This window comes from Chiloscyllium punctatum, chromosome 39 (assembly GCF_047496795.1).
Source record: "Chiloscyllium punctatum isolate Juve2018m chromosome 39, sChiPun1.3, whole genome shotgun sequence".
Classification (NCBI taxonomy): Eukaryota; Metazoa; Chordata; class Chondrichthyes; order Orectolobiformes; family Hemiscylliidae; genus Chiloscyllium; species Chiloscyllium punctatum.
This window is the reverse complement of record NC_092777.1, coordinates 42,852,701-42,874,795: the sequence shown is the minus strand read 5'-3', so window position 1 is coordinate 42,874,795 and position 22,095 is coordinate 42,852,701. Positions and strand designations below refer to the sequence as shown.

The window sequence follows — 22,095 nt, the reverse complement described above, 5'->3', positions numbered from 1 at the left end:
TTAAAGCATACAAAAAGTGAATATAAGTCCCTTGAGGAATGAAACTGGGGAAATAATAATGGGAAGCAAGGAAATGGCAGAGCAGTTGAAAAAATACTTCGCATCAGTCTTCATGGTAGAAAACACGTAAAACAACTAAAATGTACCAAGCAATTGAGGGCTAAAGGAGTGGGAGGAAATAAATGTGATAGCCATCATTAAATGAAATGTACTAGGGAAACTAATGGGGCTAAAGGCCGTAAGTTGCCTGGACCTCATGAATGTTGGGTAAAAACAATGACTGCAAATGCTGGAAACCAGAGTCTAGATTAGAGTGGCGCTGGAAAAGCACAGCATTTCAGGCAGCATCCGAGGAGCAGTAAAATCGACGTTTCGGGCAAAAGTCCTTCATCAGGAATACGGGCAGAGAGCCTGAAGGATGGAGAGATAAGTGAGAGGAGGGTGCGGGTGGGGAGAAAGTAGCATAGAGTACAGTAGGTGAGTGGGGGAGGGGATGAAGGTGATAGGTTGGGAGGAGGATGGAGTGGATAGGTGGAAAAGCAGATAGGCAGGTAGGACAAGTCATGGGGACAGTGCTGAGCTGGAAGTTTGGAACAGGGGTGAGGTGGGGGAAGGGGAAATGAGGAAACTGTTGAAGTCCACATTGATGCCCTGGGGTTGAAGTGTTCTGAGGCGGAAGATGAGACGTTCTTCCTCCAGGCGTCTGGTGGTGAGGGAGCGGCGGTGAAGGAGGCCCAGGACCTCCATGTCCTCGGCAGAGTAGGAGGGGGAGTTGAAATGTTGGGCCACAGGACGGTGTGGTTGATTGGTGCGGGTGTCCCAGAGATGTTCCCTAAAGTGCTCTGCTAGGAGGCGTCCAGTCTCCCCAATGTAGAGGAGACTGCATCAGGAGCAACGGATACAATAAATGATATTAGTGGATGTGCAGGTAAAACATTGATAGATATGGAAGGCTCCTTTAGGGCCTTGAATGGAATTGAGGGAGGAGGTGTGGGCACAGGTTTTGCAATTCCTGCGGTGGCAGGGGAAAGTGCCAGGATGGGAGGGTGGGTTGTAGGGGGGGGGGGGGGGGGGGTGGGGGGGGGGTGTGGACCTGACCAGGTAGTCATGGAGGGAACGGTCTTTGCGGAAGGCGGAAAGGGATGGGGAAGGAAATATGTCCCTGGTGGTGGGGTCTGTTTGGTGGTGGCGGAAATGTCGGCAGATGATTTGGTTTATGAGAAGGTTGATAGGGTGGAAGGTGAGCACCAGGGAGATTCTGTCCTTGTTACGGTTGGAGGGGTGGGATCTGAGGGCGGAGGACTTGCAGTTTAAAGGAGACAGCTGCTGAGAAAGTGAATACACTGGTAGGATTCTTCTAAGAATCCTTAAATTGGAGAAGAGTCCCAGGAGATTTGAAATCTTGCAATCCCCAACCTTATTGAAAAAGGAAGACAAATAAACCGTTACAAAAGTCAGTCAAATGGGAGAGCAAATTTGATGGACTGAATGGCCTACTAGCATCTTATGGCCTGAAGGTCTTCTCAAGAGTAGTAAATCCGAGCAATATCTGCATCCCATAAGTGAATTTTAAAAACTAGTAAGTTATTTTAATTGCCAGTAAATTGACATTCTCACTCAGAAATGTGACAGACATATCATTGCCAATATGTGCAGATGGGCTGAAAGCACATTGCTGAACACTTGTTAAAGAAAGCAATACTGAAGCATTAAACTATGAGAAAAAAGTGAGAATCATGTTATTTCCCAGTAGTAAAGATTTTGATGAATATAGACTCTCTAAATGTATTGCTTTGCATTAATAGTACTGTAGCATGTTATTCATTTATCCATTTACATAAAGATTGCCACACACAATTATTGTGACCGTCCTCACATGACATGATAAAAACTGAACAAAATGTAAAGCTTTTCAATATCTTTCTTAGAGTATCATGCATGAAATATTGACTGTTGTAACATTTAGTCAAAGCAATATATATTAGAGAGTCATAGTCAGAGTTGTACAGAATGGAAACAGACCCTTCAGTCCACCTCATCCATGCCAACCAGATATCCCAACCTGATAAGTTGATATCATAATCTATCCCATTTGCCAGTATTTGGCCCATATCCCTCTAAACCCTTCCTATTCACGTACCCATCAGATGCATTGTAATTATTATAATTGACCACTTCCTCTGGCAGCTCGTTCCATCGACACACCACCCTCTGCATGAAAAGGTTGCCACTCAAGTCCCTTTTAAATCATTCCCCCTTACCTTAAACCCTATGTCCTCTAGTTTTGGACTACCCCAGTCTGGGAAAAAGACTTTGGCTATTCCCCCTTTCCAAGTCCCTCATGATTTCATAAATCTCGATAAGGTCGCCCCTCAGCCTCTGATGTTCAAGGGGAAATATCCCCAGTCTATTCAACCTCTTCTTAGAGCTTATACCCTTGAATCCGACAACATCCTTGTACCTCTTTTCTGAATCCTTTCAAGTTTAACAGCATCTTTCCTATAGCAGGGAGACCAGAATTGAACCCAGTATTCTAAAAGTGCAAACTGAGAAAAAAAAGTGAACATTGCAATCTTTTCCTCCTTTGTTTTATGTCAATAGGCTTGAGTAATTTTAACATCTGCAGAGTATTATACATAATGACATTTAATTGCATTGAATGTTTTTCTGTGATCATTGAGATCTTCCCAACTATTTATTTGTCGCCTGTAACACATGACTTAAACTGTTACAGACACACAGAGGAAATGGAGCAGCCCAGCAGGCTTCACAGAACACACTAATGTATCACTCTCAGCAACCTCACCATGTACACCAACTAATACAGGATTTATACAAAAAAGTAATGGCTGTAGAGTTAGCAGAAAATTGTATTGGTGATGTGTAGTATTACCAATATTTAAACAACCATCATGCAATACACACTGCAACACTCCATGTCTCATTGTATTCATTGGTTTCAGTTTGTTGTCTGTGTTTTTCTAACCTTGTTTTAACTTTGTTTCAATAACCCAAGATTAACTCACTGCCACCAGCACAAGTTTATTAATGTGTTGTTCAGTTATGCCTGCTGCTGGTGCTTAAATGAAAGTAACTTGATTGATGTTTTTGTGTACTAATATTTACTGTTCATTGTAAACTATCTCTTCATGTTATCACACATCCTGTAGCTGTATATAATGTTCGGAACCTGAGTGACTCCACACTAGCACAATATGAACTGGACAGTAAGTCAACTTTCTTATTCTTTTCTCTATGTTTGTTTTTTAACCACATTTTCTCTGCACCTTTCCAGAAGGCAAAAACCCAAGCAGGTTTACAGTTCCATGAGTGTTTGCAATCTTCAGGCATTTCACACAATAAGTGTTCTTCAGTTCTGAGTTTAGAGGGACAGATGTCAGAGGGCTATGCTTCAATGTAGCCACATGAGCACATTGGATCATATTGATACCTTTTTCTCTAACCATGTGAGATATCAGATTTATGCACCCATATTAACAGCTGTGGAGGTGAAAGCCATTGAGAGCAATAGTTACAACATCGGAAAGATGAAAGGCAACACAAAATATCAAGAAATAGAAATACGTACAAAGTGACCAGATTCATTGGAGGCAGATTATTGAAAAGGCAAGATGCTAAACTTGATTTTAATTAAAATTTGGAATTAAAAACTAGTCTAATAGCAACCATGTGGTCATTGTCAGTTGTTGTGAAATCTCATGTTTTCAAATGTCCTTTAGGGAAGGAAGTAGCCTACATGCAATTCCTGACCCACAGCAACGTAACTCTTAACTATCCTCTGAAGTGGCCAAGAGAGCCACTCAGTTCAAAGATAACAATGGATGGACAATAATTGCTGGCCCAGCCAGCAAAGCCTACGTCCCATGAATGAATATAAAACAAAATTCAGCCCTGCCACCACACGACACTACTCAGACATTAGGATGGTAAAACGCAGTCCAATATGGCATGGATACCCTGTGACGGTCCTCAAATCAATATTGCTATACGTAAGCAGTCAGGATGCTAACAACAATTTATAAATATTGGTCCTTTGGACTAAAGTACACAAAATGATCAAAATGAACATCTTCCTGTCAATGCAAGGACTGGGAAATAAATATATAATTTCAACACAAAATATTTTAATGGAGTAAAAGAAATTAATCAAGGTAGGTGCCAAAGACAAATGTAAAACTTTTTAAAGATGTAACATTAAATATAGAAACATGGAAAATGCAGAAAAATTAGTGCAAGCTAAATAAGCCATCTCCAAAATGAACGAAACAGAAATTCAACACAAAGATAACAAAAAAAAACAGATTCAATGAAACCTTGAGAGAAAAAGGACAGGATGAACTTTGGAAGGAACATAAGTAAATATTGAAATGTATTGCAGACAGGCCATTAGGGAGAGATAAAGCAGGAGATAAACACAGTAATAAACTACTTTTTAAACTTACGGTAGTACAGTACAGGAATGGTTTGCAAAGTTATTTTTTAAAAGATTAAAAAGGTATTAATAAATATTAAATATGAAGTAATTGTATTATCAGTGTTAATAATATTTGTTAGTTATTGCACTATAATGTGTATCAAAGGATATTTCAAATTACATAGAGAGAAGGTGTTTGTTAAATAAAAGAAAGGTAGTTTTAAATTTATATCATCTGCTTCAAATGTGCCAAAGTGTTTTCGGAACATGCAGTTAATTACTTTTTGACATTACAGGCCATTGTGCTCTCACGCGAATTTGGTACAACGTAGTTGACAAATTGGGTTCACTGTTTCTATAGAACAACCTTTTAAAACATGTATTGGTTGTAACGCAATTCTGGCCCTATCAGTTTAAATGGTGCTGCTATTACGCGATTTTCTGAAAACACGGGATTGCACAAGAGTGGAACAATCGCATTATAGCAAGACTGATAGTACTTCTTTTGTTGGCAGTGTCGGAGCCAGTTTATCCACAGTAAGTTGCTACAAATAAGTTGTACAAATGACTGGTTGATTTGCTTTTTCTCATGCTGTTGATAAAGGAAGCCATATTGGTCACTGTAAGGCAGAATTCTTTGTTCCTCTCGGAATAAGATCAGGAGATCTTTAACATTTTGTTCAAACCATAATAGCAGACATCTTGGTTTGTGATCTCATCAAAAAAATGAAACTGGAATTTCAGCTTAGATTGGATATCCTTCTGACTTAATAATCAGATTGTGACCAGGTTAAAAAAAAGCCATTTGCTGATAAGTTTAAAAGATCCCAAACACTTGGCACCAAATAATCTAAGATGCTAAAGGAGACTGAGGCAGTAATTTGTGCAGAACTGTTCCAAAGAAAGTAACATTTTCTTCGTAGTGTTATGGCTACTACAAGATTGAAATACCACAGAAGTTACAGTGCTTTTATTTTGAGAAAGGAGGGTTAATCTAACACAGATTACATCAATGGTCTGATGTAAATAAAGTTATACTGAGGAATAGATTTGGGGACCATCATCAGCTTCATAATAATCGTGTAGACTTAGTAGAAAAGGCCTTGCTGAGATACCAAACCTTCTCAACTTCAACTTTACCATGATATAATTTATTTTGATTTCTGAGGATTTTATTTTTGTTTTACAAACTCCCACAGGAAATAACTGTCATTTGGCTTAAATCATGAAAATCCTTAATAGAAAAAGGGCCTAGGTAAGGCCTAGATCAGATTGCAAAAATGAAATGTAAAGTATTATGAGAGGCATAGGATTAGATTGATGAGGGTTTGGTAGAGGGCAGGTGAGATTTAAAGGAGATGGGGAAGATAGGAGCTGAGTGAAGTCCCCTACAGTCAATGCAGAGATCTAGATTTAGAAACAAATGTCAGCCAATATCCATCACTTACATATTTAGTTCACAATGGATAGCTTTTAGCTAGGAAGATTGTGAAGTAGAATTTTTGATTAGAATAATGAAGCATTGAAAATGTACTTGACCTCTAATTTATGTCAGTTATAATGACTTTCTGTCTGAATCTGCATAGATCTGAGCAAGCATAGGCGATATGAAATCCGAATGAGCGTCTACAATGCAGTGGGGGAGGGACCTACCAGCCCACCTCAAGAAGTATTCGTAGGCGAAGCAGGTAAGCCCACTCGCATTAATGTGGGGGTGAGGGATGGGGGATGATGTGGAGGAAATTTTAGCACCAGAAAAGTTTATTTTAGAAACCCCGTAGTTAGTTCTTCATCGACCTCTGTGTGTATTTCATTTGGCTGAAATAGTTGCCAGAAAAATTTCAATATTGCAATCTTTTGACTCCTAATAAATAGACGTCACAATCTGTAAATCTCCCTGCAGATTTTCTAATTAGTGGCAAAACTTCCTTGCATAAAGACTAAATGCATTTGAAAGTACAGCACAGACTGACCGTTGACTAGATTTTACATACAACTACTCACTCTCAACTCCCTACTGAACATGAAATCAAAAAATGCTGGAGATCACAGCAGGTCAGGCAGCATCCATAGAGAGAAAGCAAGGTAATATTTTGAGTCTAGATGACTCTTCATCAGAACTAAAGTGAAGTGTGGAAGGGGCACCACTTATGCAATAGTGGGGACAGGGGACGGGGGCGTTGGTAAGGGGGGGTGTTGTATTGCCAGTGGAGGAAGGATGTCAGTAGTCCACCAAGCTCATTTCCTCCAACCTTGACTCCATCTTCTCTCCACTTGTTCAAACCCTGCCTACAATCTATATGTGGTTCCTCTGATGCCTCCACCATATTGACAATTTCCAGTTCCCTGGCCCTAACAGTCTCCTGTTCACCATGAATGTCCAATCCCTCCATTCCCCACTAGGATGGACTAAGAGCTCTCAGCTCCTTCCTCAACCAGAGGCAAGAACAATCTCCATCCACCATCACTCTCCTCTGCCTCGCTAAACTTGCTGTCTCACTGAAGAGTTTCTCCTTTAAATCATCTCACTTTTGCCAAACCAAAGGAGTGGCTAGGGGCACCTGCATGGGTCCCACTCATACCTTTTTATGGGATAAGTGGAAGAATCTTGTTCCAGTCCTACATTGGCTCCCTCCCACAACTCTTTTTTTCAGTACATCCATGACTGTAATGCTTCATGCTCTCACTTGAAAAATTTGTTCATTTTGCTTCCTATTTCCACTATTACTTTCACATCATCCATTTCCAACACTTCCCTCCTTTCCTTGACCTCTTCGGAGAATAAACTGTCCACTACAAAGCCACCAACTCCCATAGGTACCTTTGCCACAGCTCATCACACCCCACACTCGACAAAGAACTTTATCCCATTCTCCCAGTTCCTTCGCTTACATTGTATCTGTTCGGATGATGCCACCTTCCAAAACGGCGCTGCTGACAAGGCTTGTTTCTTCCATAACCGTGGTTTCCCACCCACTGTGGTTGACAGGGCCCTCAACCACGTCCAGCCTATCACTCGTGATTCCGCCCTTGCCCTGTCCCATCACTCACAACAGCATGATTGGGTCCCCCTTGTTCCCACTTTTCACCCCACCATCCTCCGCATTCAAAGAATCATTCTCTGCCATTTCAAACAACTCCAATAGGACACCACCACCAAATACATCTTTCCCTCATTGTCCTGTCTGCATTTTGCAGGGATCATTCGCTCCAGGATACACTTGCCCATTCCTGCACCACCAACACCACCACCACCTCTTCCCACGGCACCTTCCCATGTAACTGCAGAAGGTGCACCACCTGCCCATTCACCTCCTCCCTGCTCACCATCCAAGAGCCTGGACAGCTTTTGCAGGTGAGGCAGCATTTCACCTGTACCTCCTCCAATCTTGTGGATTGTATTCGCTGCACACAATGTGGCCCACTCTACACTGGAGAAATCAAAAGCATACTGGGTACCACTTTGCAGAATACTTCTGGTCCATAAACAAGCATGACCCTGTAGGTGGTCATTTTAACACAGAGTCCTGCTTGCATACTGACTTGCCTGTCCTTGGTATGCTACAATGCTCCAGCAAGACACAATACAAACTGAAGGAGCAACACCTCACCTTCAAACTAGACAGTTTACAACCTTCTGGACTCAGTATTGAGTTCAACACCTTCAAACTGTGAACCCATTCTTTCCCTTTCTTTTAGCTTTGCTTGTTACATTCTCTATCACCCTCTCTCCCCTTCCCCCCTCCCCCCCCACTCCAATGGTATTGTCTGTTCTTTCCTGTCTGGCAATTAAACACACCATTGTTCAGCCCTTCTCACATTCTGATCAATTATTCTGAACTATCAACTTCCTTTCTCCCCCTATACTCGACTCAAACACCCCACTCCCAGTATTGCATAAAAGCTGACCTGTCCACACTTCAGCTCTGATGAAGAATCACCTAGACTCAGAACATTAGCTTGCTTTCTGCCCATGGATGCTTCCTGACCCACTGTGATCTCCAGCAGTCTTTTTGTTTCAGTTCAGATTCCAGCATCTGCAGTAATTTGCTCCTTAGTAGACATATTTTTTAGCGGGGAGTGGATATTGTATTGTTCTAGGTGGTCAACCCACTGCCTTCCTGCCCACCCCCTAACCTGCTTCCCATAACATAGCAGGTGGTCACTGCCAAAATTGGCAGCCTGCCCTCTGTTTTATTCATTTACTGCCAGTTGAAGTTGTTAACAAGCTAATTGGCACGGATTATACAAATTTTAAATACATTTGCTGTTGTATTTCATGAACAAATACTAGTCTTCAGCTAAGAGACGAAGCAGGTGACCAAGTCTATATGAAGTTCCCCTTGAAATTATCCTCTTCCCTATTTCCTCTCTCTTCATGAGGAACCCTAGTTTAATTAATTTAATTTAATTTAGTTTAATTTAATTCCCCCAATAACTTTCCTGATGTTGAGAGCTCACAAGTTGCAAGAGCTAACCCATGGCTTAGCCAAGTGATTGATGACAAGAGCAAAGTATGTTTGCTTGTTTTAGTTGGGTTTTTTTTCTACCATAAACAATTACATGAACAGATGTTAAACAGAGGTTTAGATTCTTGAAGCATGTTTACTATGGCATGTTGTACTCAGCTACCTCACATTTTAAAGTCTATCCAAGCAGGTTAAAAAGATACTTGAAATTGGCAACGTGACTGAATATATACTGCAGAGGTAAGTTTCAATAGGGTTGTTGGAGGTGCAGAATAGGAACAAAATATCTGTCAGAGTTATGAAGAGCAAACCAAATGAGCCGAAATAATAGCACAAGAGGAAAAATGACTGAATGATCGATAATTTTGATGTTAAGGGATAAGTTGATTTGTTAGTCTTAATATAGGAGAAGACATGGAGACCAGAGTCTAAAATGAGTTGTTATTTAGTCTGTTCTTATCTCAAGAGTCTAACAAAGAAACAATTACAAATTTCAAGGCTACAAGTGACAAAAGCATGAATGAGGATCTCAGCAGTCAGGGATGTCTGATAGAGAATGAGTTATGTTTTGGACAGAAGGTGGCTGTTCCTGATAGACCAAATCTACATTTGGAAGATAAATTTTGGTTTAACAATGCGCACTGTCAGTTTGAACATGACTTTGCATCTATGCACAGAATTGGTTACAATACAGAGTTTCTGATAGGTATTAAAATAGACAGCGTCAGCTTTATCAGTGTTGAGCTACAATTTTGGACAAATAATTAGTTATAGTCATGGGATCTAGGGTGGTGATGGAGAAGTAGAGCTAAGTATAATTAGGGCAGAAAAAATTGGTTCGTTTTTTTCTAAGAGTGCAACAGATATGACGGACCATATAACCTCACTTATTGTCAGGTTCTGTGAGTCTAAGTCAAACTAAGGGGGAGAGGTAATATTAAAACTTAACGGTTTCGTCAAATGTAGAAAGTTATGATATTTTAAATCGTGCCCATTCATACTTTACATGTATATGAGCACAGCATTTTTATTATTGTACTTAATACTTTCACGATTTTTAAAATTTAGTTCCCACTGCGCCAGCTCAAAATGTGCAGGTGCAAAGCTCAACAGCAACACAGCTGGACCTGACCTGGGAGCCTCCTCCACCTGAAGCACAGAATGGAGACATACAAGGATATAAGGTATAGTCAATGTGTGCAATACCTTGAAAGAAGTTCAAATAATTGCATACGGACAAGAGTACACATGGAGCCTTGTATACTTGGTCTGCTACAGAGCTTTATGTGGAAGCTAAATGGGCCGTGCAAAGAGGCTTGTAAAGGATACTGAAAAATACATTTCATTACCATAACACAGGATAGATGTACAAACTGAATAACCTGTTAGTTTACACGCAGAGCTGCAAAGAAACATTGAATTTGCATCGAACCTGTTACATCTTAAAAGTGTTGCCAAGAATTTTTGAATACATAGATTATTGTAGTATAATGAGAATGGATATGATAATGAAATGCCGATGAGCTAAAACAGTGACATCAGCAGTCACCTTCAACAGACTATTTTTTTAAAAATGAGATCATAGAATCCCTACAGTGTGGAAGCAGGCCATTTGGCTCATTGAGTCCACACTGACCCTTTGAAGAGCATCCCACCCAGACCCAACACTGTCTGTCTTATCCTGCATTCCCCATGGCTAATCCATCTTGCCTGCAAACCCTGGACACTACAGGGTAATATTAGCATGGCTAATCCACCTAACGTGCGCATGTATGGACTGTGAGAGGAAACCCACGTAGACAGAGGGAGACTCCACAAACTGTGCAAATTCCACCAAGCCAGTGATCCAAGGCTAGAATCAAACCCAGGTCCCTGACACTCTGAAGCAGCAGTGCTGACCACTAAGCCACCATGCTGATCCAAGTCTGTACAAGTGAGCAGTGTACTTAGAGGCAACAATACTATATACAGTAGTCAAATAAAAGAGTTTGCAGAATTGCCGAGAGCCAGACAGCAGTCACTCATAGACAAGGGAAAACCATTACAGGCCACATGTTTCCAAGAAGAAACAAGAATGACTACCTCTCTAATGTCCAGAATGTGACCCCAAGCCACAATCTTCCAGGAAACATCAATCAATTATTACTCCGGATGCTCTGCAAAGCTGAACAGTGTATCATATGACATAGTCTGGATTGACTCATTTGTTTTATGCTTTATTCCTGGGATGTGAGCATCGTTGGTAAGGCCACCATTTGTTTCCCATTCTTAATTATCCTTGATATGGTGGTGGCTGAATTATCTTGTTAAACGTCTGCAGTCTGGTGCTGTTGACCCATAATGCTGTTAAGAAGGGAAATCTGCCACACAATTTTCACAGATGAATACAAACCTGTTCTACACTGATTCTCATGCCATGACCTACTAAATTGTGAAAGTGCACTGATATTTTTCTCTCCTTAATCTAAGAACAGTGAGGAAAATTGTAGTGCATCTGTTATTAACCCTACTAAGATATAACAAATTCAGTACAAGTTGGTTATTTACTCATATTTTGATTTTACGAGCTGTCCCTCAGTGACATTATCCAAAAGCACAATATTGTTTTTACATGTATGCTGATACCCAACTCTGCCTCACTGGTTTATGTTGCCATGAAGCTCGTGGCGCTGGCCTCTACTCTGCACATTGTAGAGATTGGGCTGTCCTTGTCCTAGCTGTTAGCTTGTGGTCTATCTGTGAGTCTTTGCTTTCTGACTTGGCAAACTCTTCTGTGTACACAGTTTTATATATTACTGTACCCTGTACGTAAATCTCACACTTCAGCAGATTATCCCTTCCTTTCTTCACATTTTCTTTCACTTGATTGCTGAAGTCTTTGTTACCTCATGATGTAAAGAAGCATCTCATTTCATACCTGTTCCTTTAATACTACACTCACAAGCACCATGCTTGACTCCTCCACTGTTACCAATCAGACTACTTATCCGACATCTAGTACTGGATGAGTAGAATCGTTTTCATGTTATTTAGTGGGAAGACTGAAACTATGTTTATGATTGCCACTTCAAACTCCACTCCCTGACTACTAACTTCACCCCTCTTTGTGGTGTCACATTTGACTCCAGATAAACTTCTGACCTCACATTCATGCCATCATTAGAACATCTATTCCATTTCTGTAACATCACTCGCTCCTCTCTCCTGCCCATCTACTGCTATCCTATCATCCAGTGTTCACTGACCTGGGTTGACTCCAGGCAAGCAATAATTTGTTTTATAATTCTCCTCCTTGTTTTCAAATCCCTCCATGACCTAGCTGTTCCCAGCTTTGTTTCTGGAATATCCGCATTCCTCCAATTCTGACCTTTATTTCCAGCGTGTCTTCAATTGCCTAGGCCCAAATCACTCTACTTCCTTCCTTTCAAACACTTATTAAAACTTGTCTCTTTCAACAGTTTTTGGTCATCTGACCTAATATCTCCTCTATCTAGCTTGGTGTTATATTTTGTTTTTTTTAATTCTCCTGGAGGTGTCTTAGAATGGTTTGTTCTGTTAAAGGTGCTTTATAAATTTTGAACTTGGTGTCATTAAATCTGGTACCTCAGAGGCTTTGATGGTTCAACTATAACTGAGTGAATCACCAATAGCCTCAGCCTAGACCTTAGGTATATGTAAAATATTTAGGCAAAGTTGGTAAGAGTTTTGGAACTGAACATTAAAAAATCAGAAAACTTGTAATTTATTCTCTTTTTTTCAAAAATAGTATAACATAATCTTTATCTTAAATAACAACCACAGTCCTTCATAGTTACTGGAGAAGGAATACACAAGTGGTTAATTGTCGAATCAATCCAGGATTGTAAAGATAGCTCGTGAGATGGTTGAAGACACTGGTTCTTTTACAAGTATAGAAGGGTCATGACCAGGACTGATTGAATTATGTAAGGATAATGTGTTCATGAAAGTGCTATATTGATGTGTTTTCCTTTGGTTTATTACAATGTGTTTGCAGCATTCTGTTTAACACATTATATTCAGATTCCTTGACCTGAATTTTCATCTATGTGAGAGGGACATAATCACTGATTCTGGTCCTTTGGTTCATTCTTTTGGGTTGAATGACCTCCCCAAGCTTAAAGTTTGTAGGATCTCAAGTATGCCGTGTCCTTTTAATTAAAACAAACATATGAAAAACATAGATAGAATGGTATATGAATATAAGAACAGATGTCCTACAATACTGTTCAAGATATGCCAGAAAATATATGCTTTGACAAGATAAGCTATGCAAAGTCCAAATATACCATTCTGCTGCTGAGGTTCATTTGGTATTTCCTTTGAAGCTACCAGCTATGATTACTCTGCTTTTCACTGATCAATTAACAGGCAGAATGACTAACTTTTTCTTTTAAGTTGTTCTTACTTTGAGTGTGACATATGAATTTGTGTGTGACAGTCAATACTTGATGTGTAACAGATACATTTCTATTATCAATCTAAAATATGAAAATTGGAATCACTGTGAAATTAAATAAATGTGTATATATAATTATCCCACTTCTCCCTCAGCCCAACTACTGCTGAAATTCTCACTCATGTCTTTGTTAATTTATTTCTTGACAGAGTTCAAATATGTGTCCATTAAGTCACTGCAAGTCAATTTTGTACAACCTTTTCTTGAGATTTAACAAACACCAAAACAATTGCATTTCTGTACTGAGTGTTGAGCTTTATCCATTTATGGTACATTATAAATTGAGAAGTTTCATTCCAAACTTGCATCATGTGATATGTGAATTGGGAATGTACTAGCTTTAATCTTTCCCCATTGTCAACAATGGACCATGCAACTTTATACCCAACTTTGAAAGTAGTATAATATTTTAAAGTCCTTAATTCAAAATGCCTGTCAATAATTTGAGGTAATTTTATCTAATGCATCTGGCTCATCAACAATCATCTGGAAAAACATTCTTCCTTCTTCACAATTAATTATTCCTTGTTTGTCTTCAATATGTCAGCTAGAAGTCTAATCTGTTTATTCATAATCCTTTGCGGAAAAAAGCCTGATATTGAAGAATTACCTTTCATCAAAGGGATGCTGCTTTATCCTATTGCAATGTTACATTTGAGAGACAAAACCATGAAGCAGTTTTCCCAGAATTTACTTTTAACGTAGCATTTACTACCTTATAGACAGCTGTCAGACTCTTCCTTGATCACTTCCTTTCAAGATTGAGAAATACAAGATGCTCAAATCTTTCTTCATAAAACATCCAGCACAAGAGGTCATCTTTATGGCTCTTTTCTGCATCACCTAAAAGGGTTGGATGTCTGTCTTGAGACTTGGACACAGTTCTTTAGGTGTTCTCATTGCATCTTCTGCAACATACCTTGTTAATTTGGCTAACTAGTTTATTATCCAATTTTCAACCAGAGTTAACTGAGATGTTGAGTGCTAAATCTTTTGTAAACCTGATCTTCCTAACTTCTGACCTCAGCATTGTCATGATTATTTTGGCTTCTATGATATTGAGAATTCCTGACCCCAGCTTCATGTAGATTTATCTTGGAGGTTGTCACCCTCTGTATAAGAGGTATATATTGCAGCTATATGTATGTATATATATATATATATATATAATATATATCCAGTAGCACTAGATCAACATAAAACTCAGTGAGATCATGATTTATTATTAATTAGCTAATATCAATTTATCAATATTCATTATTCATATGCTCAATTGTTGTGATCAACTGAGATGACAGGAAGAAACTGACGTCACTGATAAATTCCATCAAATTTTATTTTCTACAGTCACAATGTTATAATATCTTCTGGATTGCGGATTTTGAAAAAAATGTTTTTAGTTAACTCACTCTATGAGAAATCATTACAGTTGGTCATTTTAATTGTACTTGCCTACTTTTAAAAAAGGCAAGAAAACGGGAGTCCAAGTTGCAAGGCGAGTCATCTTCTGAAGATTCTTTCCTGTTGCAGATATGTTACATGAAGAGTTATGTTTAAATATGTTTTTTCACATGAATAGTTTTGGATAAAGTTGTGAGGCACAAGTTTTTCAAAGTGTTCAAAGATATGGCTTTCCTTTTAGATTTACTATTGGGAATTCCAGCGACAAAATGAGACAGAAAAACTGAAGACCCTTTTCCTCCCTGAAACCAATGTGAAGCTGAAGAATCTAACAGGATACACTACCTACCTGATCAGTGTGAGTGCATTTAATGCTGCTGGCGATGGTCCTCGAAGTATACCTATCAGGAGCCGGACACAACAGGCAGGTGAGAGTAACAAAATAATTCATAATAATACAGCTATTGGATAAGCCAGTTATAAACAGACAAAATAGTTTAATTTTGAAAAGCTAATTTTTCTACAAGCCTTCTCTTCAGGCCACCATTCTGTGTATGGTGGTAATTGATGATGATCTCAGATTGCTACAGTGTCATGCTTCAATTTTAGGAAGTTCTTAAGGGTTTACATTTGGAAGAGTGAGTGAATAGGTGTGATGGGTGAGGTAGCTGGGGTGACAAATGGGTGAAGAGACGGATGGTGGGGAGGCAAGGGGGTGGGTGATGCAAAAGGTGATACTCTAATGCAAAGATGGAGATGGGTGATAGTGGAGGGAGATATAAGGTATTTCCGATATCAGGGATTGGTCAAGAGTTCATCAGAGTATCAGTTATTAGGATGACAGTTCTGGAGCTACCTAGAAGTTAGTTTACTCTTGTCTACCATTTCCTGACTAACTATTCAGATAAATACATTGGAATTATCCAAAGTCTCTGATTCTAACTGAAATTTGGAGACATTTGCAGAGGGTCCCAGGTAGCAGAATAAATGCTCCTTGGAAGTTTAAATGCCCATTAGGAATTCCCAGGCAATTCCCACAGAGGTCAGCAGGTGAGGATTTCCATAGAGCCCTGATATATGTCAGTGGTCGTGTCTCTGACAATATGAAAACTTGAAAATTTGGGCCTTTGTTTCCCCTCACAGTAGAAGCCTGACCAGCTGAGAATTTTCAGCATTTGTTTTTATTTCACATTTCTAGCATGTCCAACATTTTTGTGGTACAGTTTCTAGAAATTTCGGCAATAAAGAAACCTCAGTAAAAGCACATTTGTAAACATGTGCAGGACTAACATTTGGGATCACAGATACCTTTACACAAAATGAACATTGTTACCATTAAATAATGTAAGTACATTAGTTAGAGTAGAAAGTTGGAATTGTAATTAACCTAGTTAAATACCACATTTAAACAAGACTATTTAAGTATTTTAATATTGATCATCAAAGCATGTGTCTCTTTAAAGCAATATTCCCATTAGCTATACCCTTTCTAATGCTGCTCTCTGAAATGACTTGCAACTTGTGCTTAATTTACTGATTAGAAATGGTGTGAAATCATAGATGTCCTGTTTAGATTTTGTCCTTCAGCTTGTTTGCATTGAAGCACAGTGTATGAATTTTATGGATATCATTCCCCGAAAATAAGATATACTTGAAAACTGTGATTGTTCTCCTTGTGTTGAGCAGAGTGTTTTATACCAAGAAGACCTGGAATGAAATTGCTGGCATGCCTTACATTAATTGACCTCTGCTAATTCAAGGAGAGTAAATATTAGCTGCCCTGTTGCTGCTCAATAATCCTTAATGCTAAATCTGCATTTATGGCTGCCAAGTGAAGGTTTGATTAGGCTTGGCTGCTATAACCCCATCTTAGACATCCAGTTCACCAGCACTTGCCCAGGATAAGACATGAAACAAGGACACCCATGTGACTCATTGAAAAGCTGCCAGCACTTGTAGAATGGTTCCCAAGTTAGCACTTTCTAAAGGACTAGAAGTGTAACTATAAATGATTCTGAGTCAATGCATTTAAATTTCAAAATTTGGTTTGCTTATAAACAGGGACTCAGCTGCAAAAGTATTTGCAAAAATACTAACAATGGAAATCTGTAAGCAACTTTAGTTTCAAATTATACAGAATTTAATAACTTAAAAGTGCAAACATGTTTTAAAAGAAGTGATAACTATTAGAATCTGAAATAAGCATCAGATTTAATCTCGATACTGTTTAGTTTGAATTCCAGGAATGAGTGACATTTTCATGAAAACCCGATCTGAATTCAAGGTAAATGAGCTAGACCTAGCTGTGTACACTCAGGAGCTAGCTTGTGATTCTGGATTCTTGGGATGTGAACCAAAGTAGTTTTAGTTCATGATCAGTGCTAAGATAGAATTTAAAGTTACATTACTGATGAGCAATGGAATAATATGTCATCTGGCAGGGTACTAAAGTAATGCAGGATTGGCTGAGTGGGGAGATAGTAGCATCATGGTAATGTTACTGCCGAGGTGACAGCACACCTGAAATTATTTTTAATTCAATTATTAAACTTGAAATTTAAAGTTAATCTTAATCAAAAGCTACCACCGATTGTTGTAAAATCTGGTTCACTAATGCCCTATGGAGTGGGGTATCTAGAGTCTGGCCCGTATATGACTTCAGATCCACAACAATGTGGTTGACTCTGAATAGCCCTCGAAAATAACCTTGCAATCCATTCTGTTCATTTATGTATGGCAACAATGCTACTCATATCCCATGAAAGAATAATCTTATAAAATGTTGCTTCGGAGAGTTAGAGTCATTTTACAAACCTTTCTACCCAAACAGCAGCCACCTCAAATAATTGACAAGGAACTGCACAACTTTTATAAGCACGTTTTTCATAGCCACTTCACTGCAGTACTGATGGAGTCCTGTGTTGTCAAAGATTCTGTCTTTGAAATAAGAATTTAAATTGAGGTCCCACCTTCCCTCTTTGGTAGATGTAAAGGTCCAATGTCACTATTGAGAGAAAAATAGGAAGTTTGCCTTGGCTCTATGAGCAATATTTATTTCCCAACAAAGCTTATTAAATACAGATCATCCAGTGTTTATCACTTGCTGCTTGTAGGAACTTGCTGAATACAATTGGCTGCAGGCTTTTCGGCCTTACTGCAATGACTACACTTCAAAACTATTTTGTTGGTTGAAAAGTGCTTTAGGATGTTGAGACACTGAAAAATGCCAGATGCATGCAATTTTTTTTCCACTTCGATTTTGAAACAAATCTTCCAGAACTATAAGATGAGGAAAACAATGCACAGATTAAATACTGTACTGTAACTCTGAAACATTTGAAAAAACATATCATTTGATTCCCCCATCTCCAACAGCTCAATTTAGTTGATGATTTCACTATCTTTATTGGTTGAAGATGCATGAAAAGTGGAATAGAACATAGAAAAGTACAGCACAGAATAGGCCCTTTGTCCCACAATATTGTGCCGAGGCTTAATCCTAATGTAAAATATATTAACAGCCTACGCACCCCTCAACTCACTGCTATCCATATGCATGTCCAGCAGTCGCTTAAATGTCCCCAATGACTCTGCTTCCACCACCACCGCTGGTTACACATTCCATGCATTCACAACTGTCTGTGTAAAAAACCTCCCTCTGATGTCTCCTTTATACCTTCCTCTTAATATCTTCAAACTATGACTCCTCATACCAGTCAATCCTGCCCTGGGGAAAAGTATCTGGCTATTGACTCTATCTATTCCTCTCATTATTTTGTACACCTCGATCAGGTCTCCTCTCTTCCTCCTTCTCTCCAGAGAGTAAAGTCCGAGCCTATTCAACCTCTCTTCATAAGGCAAGCCCTCCAGTCCAGGCAGCATCCTGGTAGACCTTCTTTGCACCCTCTCCAAAGCCTCTGTATATTTCCTATAGTGGGGCGACCAGAACTGGACACAATATTCCAAGTGTGGCCTCACCAGGGACTTGTAGAGCTGTAGCAAAACCTCACGGCTCTTAAATTCTATCCCCTGTTAATGAAAGCCAAAACACCATATGCTCTCTTAACAACTCTATCCACTTGGGTGGCAACTTTGAGGGATCTATGTGCTTGCACACCCAAATCCCTCTGTCCCTCCACACTGCCAAGAATCCTGTCTTTAATCCTATATTGAGCATTCAAGTTTGACCTTCCAAAATGCATCATTTCGCATTTATCCAGGATGAACTCCATCTGGCATTTCTCAGCCCAGCTCTGTATTCTGTCTATGTTGCGCTGCAGCCTGTAGTAGCCCTCTATACTATCGATGACACCTCCAACCTTTGCATTATCTGCAAATTTACTAACCCACCCCTCAACCTCCTCATCCAAGTCATTTATAAAAACTACAAAGAGCAGATGCCCTAGTACAGAGCCCTGCGGGACCCCACTCAACACTGTCCTCCAGGCAGAATACTTTCCATCTACAATCACTCTCTGCCTTCTGTCAGCCAGTCAATTCTGAATCCAGACACTGGATTAGTGGTGCTGGAAAAGCTCAGCAGTTCAGGCAGCATCCGAGGAGCAGTAAAATCGATGTTTCAGGCAAAAGCCCTCTAGACAGCCAAATCTCCCTGTATCCCATACTTCCTTACTTTATGAATTAGCCTACCGTGGGGAACCCTATCAGATGCCTTGCTGAAGTTCATATACACCAGATCCACTGCTCGATCGTCGTCGACCTGACTTGACACTTCCTCAAAGGACTTAATAAAATTTGTGAGGCATGATCTGCCCCTCACAAAGCCATGCTGACTGCCTTTAATCACATTATGCTTTGCCAAATAGTCATAAATCCTATCCCTCAGAATTATTTCCAAAACTTTGCTGACCACAGATGTAAGACTGACTGGTCTGTAATTGCCAGGGATTTCCCTACTACCCATCTTGAAAAGAGGAACAACATTCGCCTCCTTCCCGTCCTCCAGTACGACTCCTGTGGAGAGTGAGACGGCAAATATCCTCGCCAGTGGCTTAGCAACCTCTTTTCTCACTTCCCGGAGCAGCCTAGGATAAATCTGGTCTGGCCCTGGGGACTTGTCAATCTTAATATTTTCCAAACTTTCTAGCACATCAACTTCATCAATCTTGATCTGGTCAAGACTGTATCCCAGCTCCTGTAAGTTTTCATTTATAACAAGTTCCCTTTCCTTGGTGAAAACCAAAGCAAAAAACTCATTTAGGGCTTCCCTATCTGCTCAGACTCCACGCACAAGTTCCCTTCGCTGTCCCTGATCGGCCCTACCTTCCCCCTGATCGGCCCTACCTTCCCCCTGATCGGCCCTACCTTCCCCCTCATCATTTTCTTATTCCTCACTTATGAGTAAAACGCCTTTGGGTTCTCCATAATCCTTCTTGCCAAGCCTTTTTCATGCTCCCTCTTGGCTCTTCTCAGTCCATTTCTGAGCTCCTTTCCAGCAAGCCTGTAGTCCTCTAAAACTGTGCTAGATCCTTGCTTCCTCCACCTTACATAAGCTGCCTCCTTCCTTTTGACGAGAAGTTCCTCTGTTCTCATCATCCAAGGTTCCTTAATCTTACCTCTTCTTACTTGCCTCAGAGGAACAGATTTGTGCATCACTCGCAACAACTGCTCCTTAAATAGTTTCCACACGTCTGCTGTGCCCTTTCTGTGGAACAATTGCTCCCAGTCTATATTGCCCAACTCCTGTCTGATAGCGTCATAATTTTCTTTCCCCAATTGAATATCTTCCCTCAGTAATTGCTCCTTTCACTTTCCAAGGCTATGCTAAATGTGAGACAGTTGTGATCACTGTCACCAAAGTGCTCTCCCACCGCAAGATCTGACACCTGTCCTGGCTCATTGCCAAGCACCAAATCCAAAATGGCTTCTCCCCTCGTCGGTCTGTCGACATACTGAGTAAGGAAACCCTCCTGAACACACCTGACAAAAACGGCTCCATCCAAACCATCTACACTTAGGAGGTTCCAGTCGATATTGGGAAAGTTGAAATCACCCATAACAACAACACTGCTTCTTTTGCATTTTTCCAGAATCTACCCGCCTTTGAGATCTCCAACTCTCTACTGCTATTAGGTGGTCTATAGAAAACCTCCAATGCAGTGGCTGTTCCCTTGCTGTTCCTAACTTCCACCCATACTGACTCAGTAGACAAACCTTCCTCAACAACCTTCATTTCTGTAGCTGTGATGCACTCTCTGATTAGCAATGCTACATTCCCTCCTCTTTTTCCACCCTCCCTGTTCTTTTTAAACGTTCTAAACCCTGGAACATCAAGCAACTATTCCTTCCCCAGTGAAACCCTCGTCTCCGTTATGGCCACAACATCGTAGTCCCAAGTACTGATCCATGCTCTAAGTTCATCACTCTTATTTCGCACACTCCTTGCACTAAAGCAGACACACTTTAACCGATCCCTTTGTTTCACTGCGTGAGAAGCCTTCCTTTTAGATTCCATATATCCTGTCACTGGCCCGTCTGCAACTGACCCCCTCTCATGCATGTGGTTCTGATTCCTACCCCCCTGCTAAATTAGTTTAAACTCTCCCGAATCACACGAGCAAATCTCCCACCCAGGACATTTGTGCCCCTCCAGTTCAGGTGCAACCCGTCCTTCATGTACAGGTCTCACCTTCCCCAGAAGGTATCCCAATGGTCTAGGTATCTGAAGCCCTCCCTCCTGCACCAGCCTCACAGCCACGTGTTAAGCTACATTCGCTGACTGTTCACTTCACTATCTCGTGGCACCGGTAGCAAACCTGAAATCATTACTCTATTGGTCCTGCTCTTCAGCTTCCAACCTAACTCTCTGTAGTCACTTTTCAGATCCTTAATCCCTTTACTGGCTATATCATTGGTGCTAATATGTACCACGATTTCTGGCTGCTCCCCCTTCAGAATCTTGTAAACCCCATCAGCGACATCCCGGACCCTGGCACCAGGGAGGCAGCATACCTTCCGGAATCCCATTCCTGATCACAAAATCTCCTGTCAGTCCGTCTAACTAGTGAGTCCCCTAACACTAACGCTTTTCTATTTTCCCCCCTTCCCTTCTGAGCCACAGTGCCAAGCTCAGTGCCAGAGACCTGACAACTGTGGCTTATCCCTGGTAGGCCGTCCCCACCAGCAATATCCAAAATAGTATACTTATTGCTGAGGGGAATGGCCACAGGGGATCCCTGCTCTGACCGTCGGTTCCCTTTCTTCCCTCTGACAGTAACCCAGCTATTCTTATCCTCTGTCTGGGGAGTGACCACCTCTCTGTACATCCTCTCAGCCTCCCGGATGATTCATAG

The 22,095-nt window shown here is 40.4% G+C and overlaps 1 protein-coding gene across 8 annotated transcripts in view; it reads left to right on the top strand.

Moving 5' to 3' along the window:
* sdk2b (sidekick cell adhesion molecule 2b) overlaps window positions 1-22,095 on the top strand; it is a 951,812-nt gene that overhangs the window by 781,134 nt on the left and 148,583 nt on the right. For 6 of the 8 annotated variants that reach the window (XM_072558553.1, XM_072558550.1, XM_072558552.1 and 3 more), the window contains 4 exons: window positions 3,171-3,227; window positions 6,022-6,123; window positions 9,973-10,088; window positions 15,024-15,210. In XM_072558553.1, the coding sequence (XP_072414654.1) occupies window positions 3,171-3,227; window positions 6,022-6,123; window positions 9,973-10,088; window positions 15,024-15,210 (462 nt within the window). The remainder of the gene's footprint in view (window positions 1-3,170; window positions 3,228-6,021; window positions 6,124-9,972; window positions 10,089-15,023; window positions 15,211-22,095) is intronic. The other 2 variants (XM_072558555.1, XM_072558551.1) reach the window with 1 other exon arrangement.